Genomic DNA, 9198 nt, shown 5'->3' on the forward strand with positions numbered 1-9198 from the left:
TTTTTTCCAACTTGTTAACTGTTGCCATTTTCCTTGCTTTGAAACAAGGGTTTCCAAAGGGGCAACAGCTGTTCCTCTGTATTATTGCTGGGGTAAAGTGTAGTAGATTTAGCAAGTATGCACCGCACTTCTGGATAACAGTTAGTTACTTGACATTGCTGCTTTATATTGAAATCTGCAATCCACTGCTAGTGCTTTGTTTTTATCAGCCAGTGCCGACTCCCACTTTTATTTTTTTGCATGGCAATAGTATTCAAGATGGATACAAATTGCACCAAAGATTACTCTCTCTCACATTTGTTGCTTTCTTTGTTTGCATTATACTTAATTACTTTTCATTCTTTAAGTGTCAAGATGGATACATGTTACCTAAGAATTGCCCACTCTCTCTTGCCGTTTTCATATGTGTGTTAAGTTTAGCCATGTATGAAATGCACAAGATTCCAATTCACATCAAGCCTCATATACCGTACCTTGCTCTCAACTGCTTCAGTATAGCTTCTCTTTACACAGATCATATGCACAGTGGATGGCTATCAATTTTTAGATATGTATCATACATATCTGAGCATACAATTCTCATGAATGTTCTTTCCTCAACAGACCTCAAAAATTGCCTTCATTCTTGTGACACCGAGAGCTCACTAAAGACAACATTGCCGCTCGTGTGTCATCAGCTAATGCTAATACAGTAAAACAACGTTAATTCACTACACAGTAAATCGAAATTTTTTTATAATTTGAACTGGTTGCCATGGTTCAGTCCACAGTGCATAGAAGTCTATGTTTAATACAACCTATTAGTTCACTCAAAAATTGTAATCCACCACTGAAAGCTTTCATGGTTGAAAGATAGGTGGCATTCCCGTCGTTCTGGCACGGCGGTCAAAGAGAATAACCACATCACCATCACTTCATGTCCAGCCATCTTGCATGTTGGTGACGGCAGTAGTGCTACTGCATTGTTATGTCTGCATCAAAGCGGCGAGATTTCCTCGTGGGGAAAGTACTGCGCGAAGACTATGAAGGAGAAGGTAGAGTTTCCGTAAGAAGTGAACGAAGGAAAAGACCAGCAAGCTTCAAATCGCGAAGAAACATGCCATACCACAGAGCACATTGTCTACCTACATCAGGAACAGAGAGAGCATCGAAGATGCATACAAAGCCGAAGATATTGGCAGCAGCCAAAAAAGGCTACGAACAGCTAAGTGCCTTGAACTTGAGAGTGATGTGATTAAGTGGGTCAAAGAAATGAAAGCCAGAACTTCGCTTTGAGGAGACCCTTAATCATGACAAAGGTGGCCAATTTCACCCAGCGCTTGGACGCCTGAGACTTCATCGCGTCCGAAGGCATCGGGTTCCATCATTTCAGGGAAGGGCATGACCTCGTTTTCAGCACAATATCTGGCGAGGCAAAAGAAGTGCACGCCAATATATATGTGACACGGAGAAGCGACACCCTGTGGCAGTTCCTGGACAGCTACTCGTGAAGTGATACCTTTAACGCTGACGAGACAGCATTGTCTTTCAAACTTCAGTCAGATAAGACTTACAAAGGGGACATCTGTGTTGGTGGAAAGCACAGCAAAGAGCGTGTCTCTGTGTTGACCGGGATGGAAAAAGCCCCGCTCTTTATGACTGGGAAAGCACACAAACCCCAGTGCTTTGAAAACATTCGGACATTGCCAACAGAATACGCCACCAATGCAAAAGTGTGAATGATGGCCGCATTGTAAGTGGCTACTCAGGTTCGACAGACAAATGGAACTCCACAGCAGACAAGCTCTTCTCATGGTAGACAATTGTTCAGCACACAAGGTCGAAGTTGAGCAGGGAGCCATGAGGCTGGTTTTTCTCCAACACAACTGCAGTCATACAGCCAATGGATCATGACATTATCAGAAACATTAAACGTTTCTACAGGTGCCACATGCTTGTAAGAATGATTTTGTGAGCGGGCAGCAAGAAGAACTACCGTAAAAACCGGAATATAGGTCGAACTTTTTTTCAAAAACCCATCGCGAAAAGTCGACCCTCGACTTATATACCGGACATTGGCGGAAAAACTACGGAAGTCTTGCAACAATGGGCGGATAAAGTAAACAGCCGCCTTCGCCATCGCCATCAGCAGCATGGCGGCGTGGCGACGCTGTGGCACCTGTGACACCGGCATTTTGCGTTTCCATTGTCGCAAAGTTATATTAATTAAAGGCTGCACTTTCATTTTGTTTCAAAATGAGCGGGAGCGGAAGCCGACGTCAATTCACCGTCGCCTTCAAGAAAAAGGCGATTGAGTACGCGGAAGCCCACGGCAACCTGGCGGCACAGCGCGAACTTGAAGTATCCGAAAAGAGCATTCGGTAGTGGCGGAGGCAAAAGCAACGTATTACAACTTGCAGCAACCAAAAGAAAACGTCATTTCGTGCCGGATCGCAGTGGACTGCAGAACTGGAAAGCAAGGTTGCGGAGTCCGTCCGCGAGCTGCGTGTAAGATCGCTGCCTGTGACTGCCGAATGCATCCGTTTGAAAGCGGTAGAGATCGCACGCGCCTATGGACTGGGCAGCGAGAAGCACTCGTCATCCGACTCTGATCAAAGGCGTTGCTCTGATTCGGAGTAGCGCTTGCGCACTTCGTGCCCTTCTGTGTACTGTACACCCGACGAACTTTTAACAGTATCGCGCGACCATCGACCCGCGTGTTTGTCAGCACCTTATCATCACGGCACGGAGCGGCGAAATAGCGAAAGTAAGGGCATGTGTACACATGCGCGTATCTCGTTTGTTTCGCTGCTCAGCGCCATTAATAAGGTGTTGACAAGCACGCGTGTCGATGATCGCGCGAAACCGCTAAAAACTTGGCCGGGTGCACATGCGAGCAGCATTTAAATAAATACTGTCACCATTGTGCAACCCCCCGAGTCGCATTTGTTTCAAGGTAAGGGTGTCATGTCTTTCGGTACTTTTGCCATTGAAAAGGATATTTTTTTTTTTCATTTTGAGGATTCGTTAGTTGGGGGATCGACCTATATTCCGGTCCGACCTATAGTCCGGTTTTTACGGTACCTAGTTTTGCTACTCACTGCCATGCGCATGTTGATGCGGTCTTGCGATCAATTTACGGCCAGTACAATTATGAACTGTTTCCGCCACTGTGGTTCTGCAGCTGGAACTGTACAAGGAAGTGGCGACAACGGGGCTGAGGAGCTCGTGCCTGCAGTGATGCATGCCATAATTCACCATGTGACTTTTAGTGATCATGCCGAAGTCAACAGTGGTGCATCAGTGGGCAGTGCCCTAATGGATGAAGACATTATCGCTAAAGTAGGAGGCAGGCAGACAGTCATCGAAGAGATGGGAGGTGAAGACTATGACAAGAGAAGGAGGAGGTGGTGCCTGTGCATGGACGACTGTAAGACGACCGTAAGACTGTAGGACGACTGTGTTGCATTTCCGCAATGGAGCAGAATGCAGCAACTATGGCCTTGCAAGCAGCAAGTGATCACCGATTTCTTGTGCTAATAAATGTTTTTCATGCTCTCTGGTTCCCAAACGCCTCAATATCTTGCCCACTTTCACAAGTTCAAATTTTGTTTAATTCGAAGTGGCTTCACAATTTGAATTAAATTAAATTTGAATTACCGAGCTTTTACTATACATCGTTACATCAGACAAGTTTTGCATCACTTTGATTCCAAAATTGTTTTGTATCTTCATATTTTTCGTAACCAATCAAAGCAGCAATGGCATTTGTCACCACTGCCATTGCTGCCAGAAAGCAGCTGGCGGTATTACAACTATAAATTAAACAAATAGGATACTCGGAGCGCAACAGGGTGCACCCACAAATAGTGCAATGAAAGACTAAAGTGCTAGTGGTTCACTGCATATAGGTTAACCACACAGTGCTCATTCTGTGCATTCATGCACTTGTTTGACCTGCATCACTTTTGCAGCACCACTACGGCAACCCTCCGGGTTCAGTAAAGTTTCGATCGAAGACCACAGGTTCAAATGACAGCAGTCTAAGCAAGCGTGTCTTGTTAGGTGGCTTACCTCAAATGCAGCAGGGCTGTCAAAATGCTCACTGTCTTCCATATCAGAGGATGGCTGTGCTGCTTGGTCATAGTCCTGTGACAAGAAAGGAAAAGAAAAAAGGTGTTTAAGCATGTAACTTTTCACTACATCAGAAAGAAACGGGACATCTCAGCAATCGGTCTGTGGCCTCGCACTGTAAATAAGATCGATTATTCGCGGCTGTGTTGGAATAGGCAGGTATGCTGGTAATGTCATTTCTATTGATATCTGGACTGTTCTCGTGTTTGCACAAACCAGCACTTTCCTTTGAGTGTAGAGCCAACCTCAAAACTTACAGCCCCCGGTATATCCAAAAACGTTCAACTTCCAAGCAGCTTGCAATAGTAGTCAGTAAAACCGAACATCACAATGCTGTCCATCTGTACTGGTCAAGGCTGTAAATGCGACTACCAGGCTGCGGTGCGAGGCTGCGTAGATATTCAGCTTTCTCTCAGATTTCGTGTCCCTTAAAATTTTGTGGTTGGTTGTACTTGTTTTCCCTGAACAAACTTCATTGAGAGAGGCACTTCTTTTCTTGTCCACTCGTTTCTTCATATGGTTGAGTGTCTTTTCCACTGTAACAAGTTTCAGGATGCCATTCTTTCACATCTATCACAAACACTGACCTTGCATAACAGTATGTGATGTTTGTAGCACTAAGTTGATGTGGAATTGGCCGGCCTAGTTGGTAATACATAAAAAAAATGTAAACAGCAGTCGAGGTTCACTGATTGATTCGTTCGTGCGCTTCATGCGTGAACATCCCTAAGCTACACTGAGGCCATGAAAGATACCATGGTGGAAGGCTCTGGATTAATTCTAAGCAACTGGGATTCTTTTAGCCGCTTCCGCACCACACTATTATCTAAAATTCCGACCAACGATGACAAAATTATTTTGAAACAGCTCACTTAACAAGATGTTTTACCTCTCAGAAAGAATAAATTCGCATCTGCTAGTGCTGTCCCATAGTGTGCAATCAACCAAAAGCATGATAACCACTGAAACAAAAATTGCACTGCTAGAAAATGCAATGTACCACTGACAAGCTGAAGCTTGTTCTTGGCATTTTTTACCAAAAATTCCACTTGTTTAGCACCTGCTATTTCTTACAACTACTTGAAATCCCTGCCATATTTTATTTTCATCCTGATTACCCACAAACCACGATGGCTAGTGGCCAGACTCCATTAGACCTCACCATAATCAGTGCCACTGGCAAGAGTAAAAATGTCACCTGCAAAGCTAGTATTGCTTGACATGATTTTCTAACCTCTTCCAAGCCCAGTTTAGTTGACAATCGATTTAACGAAGTGATGACCAAGCACAAATTATTTCGTGAAATATGGCAGCTTGTAAAATCGAGAAAGAATTTTTTTGGTCCTTCGAAACAAAAAATTGTAACGTAGTGACATGTTGAATTGAAATTGAATTATGGGGTTTTACGTGCCAAAACCACTTTCTGATTATGAGGCACGCCGTAGTGGAGGACTCCGGAAATTTCGACCGCCTGGGGATCTTTAACGTGCACCTAAATCTAAGTACGCGGATGTTTTCGCATTTTGCCCCCATCGAAAGGTGGCCGCCGGGGCCGGGATTCGATCCCGCGACCTCGTGCTCAGCAGCCCAACACTATAGCCACTGAGCAACCACGGCGGGTGTAGTGACATGTAAAAGCTACTGCGGCATCATATTTGCAGCTAGCTAATCCAGCCATCTGTTGCACAAACCATGAAATAATGAAAGCAACCACCGCCGCCCCTACTGAGGCCAGTGTTTAGCCCATCCACAGTTCCGTGCATGGGCGCGGCGCGCGGCCTCGTCAAAGTAAAGCTAGGTCGTCAAAGTAAAGCTAGGGCCACGACTTCGGTGCCTAAATGTTTTAACATGTTCACTTTGGAGCACACGCTCAAAGGAAAACATATCTGTGTCAAAATTAGAAAGAAATCACCACTTTCTTTACTCAAATAATTCAAGAAAAACTTCCTCAAATTGAGTTTGGCCAAGCTAGTTTCGTTAATTCGGGTTGATGGCAACACTGAACCCTATGGGCACCTGCCGGGGAATGGAAATTTCTTTGTTAGACCTGGAACTTTGTGAAATCAGGTTTCGTTAAGTCGGGTCCCAATTCCAATATCCCAATTTTTGACCAAAAATAGCCAAATTACATTAACTAGCCCATGCTACCAACTGCTTGTCCCCGGTACGGAAGGGGATAATAGACATTCTGAATGTTCCTCAAATCAAGAAACCCGAGCAAACAGAGTTTTACAGGAAGATGGAGACATGAAGTGATCAACAGTCATCGAACAAGGGATCCAACAAGTAACGAACAAACTGGAGCCAATATTTCGACAAGGGGACATGCCGACAAAGTGGTAAATGCACTAACACATGAGGATGCAAAGAGCTATTCGACAAGTGCACTATGATATTGTACACAAAGCCAGTGAACACAGGAGATAGTAGAAGTTGCAAAATAATTCAGTGTCTGCCAGATCAGCGAGCAGCGTAGCATCCATCCATCTTGTTCGAAAGAAACTAGGGTTCCCGAATCTTAACCGTACACATGTCATGCCACAGTGAGGCGGTGGTCATGCTGTGCTGGTCCCTCATTCCACCCCCATTCTCCCTTTTTGTCTATGTATATAATCGTATTGTCTTTATATAATGTTTACCAGTGAAAGACAAGTACCATTGTTGAAACAAATCTAGGCTCCCACACCCCTTTTGTAACCACTGTTGATTAGACCAAGACGTATGATATAAACATGTTTTTCTTAACTGAAATAAAGAAAACAGAAGTTAGTGTTTTATGTATATGACAATTATGTGAATGTAAAATTTTGGATACTGATTTGGCATAGACCGGTTCGCCAAGATTTGATGTCCCAAAAACGGACTCCACTGCAGAAAAAAAAATTCATGACTGAAAAAAGTTCGATAGGCACAGATGACCACGCATGCATTATTGAGCATGATCGGATGCATGAGCAGGGAAATACGCGGCAATCCTCCCTGACCGGCTGCTTTCTGCAGCTGTGCCGCAGAAGACACACACAAAAGAAACGAGCAAGACCAGAACAGGGTAAAAGCGGGAGCCAACGAAGTGGACATGTCTTTTTCAAGTGACAAAACAAATGTCGCTTTCGAAAACAGTCGACGAGGGCTCAAACCCGGACGAGGGCTCAAACCCGCAAAGTTGAGTTGAGCTGCAGGTATAAACACTGCGTGGCGTTTATGCCGGCGTCGGAGCGAACGGTGCGGAGCTGTATTTCCCCCTGTATCGGGGTTTGTTTGGGCCCACAGGTTTCAACGGCATTTGCATGGCGGGCTGCCATCTCAGGGCGATTCACCTCTGAAGAAAGCAGAGTGTCGTGCCGGGGCACGTCTGTGCCCATTCGTATGAGCGGTGGGTACCCGGCGGCCACGTGGTTTTGAAAACACGGCCTCCCGCAGCCCAGGCGGACACTCAAAGACGAGGCCACGGCTGCGGTAAACTCGCTGAAGTGAGACACAATAAGGACAATATCAGTCAATAACTGACAAACAGGTTAACGCAATACAAACATTCACGGGATTTCACCTCCCGCTCTTAATCGCTTCGCACAGTTCTGTTGATAGACGATTTGCGAGGCGGAATTTCCGCCTTCCCCTGGAGCAAGCAAAGCACTGTTTTTCGAGTGCTCGTCTGGAGCTGACAAACATTCCGCTCACTTTCAATTTTATATTGCCGATCACACGCTCAACCCTGACAATTTCGCTTAGCAAAGAGCAATACGCCTTATTTATTTTGGCTTAACACAGGCCCGATTTCATCATGCGGAAAATCTCCCTCCCCTTTCAATTCTTGTTTTTTTTTTTCTTGTTTTGTTTTGATGGCACAGGGCAGCCTATGGAGACAGTGTCAATTACTGAACCCATCGGCAATGCAGGCTAAAGGGTAAAGATAAGCATCCAAAACATTTGCGCAACGCTTCCGCATTTCGAACGGGGGAAAGACAGCCGTCATTTCTCCCTCCCTCGCCCGACATGACGGAACGTGTAAAAACAAGGACGAACGCAATCGCGCCGTGCTTCGTAAACGCCACGTTCTCGGCTTCGTGGTGAGCGACAACTTACGTCAACGGGTTCCTGCTTAATCCTGATCGCCGGTCCGACCCCAGCTGGCTGCCCTACACGCGACGCGCTCGGTTGTGGTAGGTCGCTCGTAATCGTCACCGCAACAGGCACGGGCGGGAAGATGGTCGGCACGATGTCTCCGCTGACGTTGACTCCATCCTCGAAATGCAACGAGCACACGCACAGTCTCTCGCCCACGTCTCTCAGCGAGACTTTGGGTATCACGGCGAGCCATGCCTTGCACTGGATGTCATCCGCAGTACACACGTACAGCAGGTGAGCCGGATCGCTCAGACCGAATTCGTTGGGGCAGCCCCTGATGTTGCAGGTTATCGCCGGCGTATCCTGCTCCATTGGAGGGTGTATTTACGGACTCGTTCGGCGGCGACGACAAGGAAAAGCGATCCTTTACAAGATGTTAGAAATAACGAGGGAAAGCTACGGGGTGCGCAGTAAAACACAGAGACGCTGCAAGCGAACCCTACGGCAGCAACAAAGCCGCCATGAAACATGCAGTCAGGAACGTCGCTGCAGCACTTTCTTGCTTCTCAGAACGCGTGTACAAAGAGGGCGCTGTCGACATTATAAAAATATCAGCTCAAATATCACGTTCTAAAAAAATGTCGACTCCATTTGCAGTGTATTTCGTCTCCACATTTAATCTGTCTTGTTTGTATTTTCTTTATTAAAACTTTGCTGTTGCTGCTTTTTTGTTAAGAACGCTGTCGCCACGCGCATACACGAGACGTTCATTTGAGAGATCGTCAGCCGTTTGTGCGCAGGCGCGAGAGAGAAGATCTGGGGGCTTTTGCTCTTTGAATATATGACTCTGCCTAGGCACTAGGGACGAGGTTTCTTTGCGCGTGTTGCAGGCGTTTGTCCCTAGGCGTGTCGGCATTGTGGAGTGAGGCCAGCGTGGTAGAATAGCCGAAGCAGCCGACACTGGCACCTGATTTGGCGACCGCTGTGTCGAACAGACTGTCTCGCCCCTGCGGCGCTCGT

At 46.1% G+C, this 9198-nt stretch overlaps 1 protein-coding gene across 1 annotated transcript in view; it reads right to left on the reverse strand.

The window, feature by feature from the left end:
* LOC126534562 (uncharacterized) overlaps positions 1–8719 on the reverse strand; it is a 29030-nt gene extending 20311 nt beyond the window's left edge. Inside the window, exons 1-2 of the mRNA XM_050181823.3 lie at positions 8197–8719; positions 4054–4128 (exon numbers count right to left, since the gene is read on the reverse strand). Of these exons, the coding sequence (XP_050037780.1) occupies positions 4054–4128; positions 8197–8550 (429 nt within the window). The 5' untranslated portion in view covers positions 8551–8719. The remainder of the gene's footprint in view (positions 1–4053; positions 4129–8196) is intronic.
* Positions 8720–9198: the final 479 nt, after the last annotated feature.

Source organism: Dermacentor andersoni, chromosome 7 (genome assembly GCF_023375885.2).
Source record: "Dermacentor andersoni chromosome 7, qqDerAnde1_hic_scaffold, whole genome shotgun sequence".
Classification (NCBI taxonomy): domain Eukaryota; kingdom Metazoa; phylum Arthropoda; class Arachnida; order Ixodida; family Ixodidae; genus Dermacentor; species Dermacentor andersoni.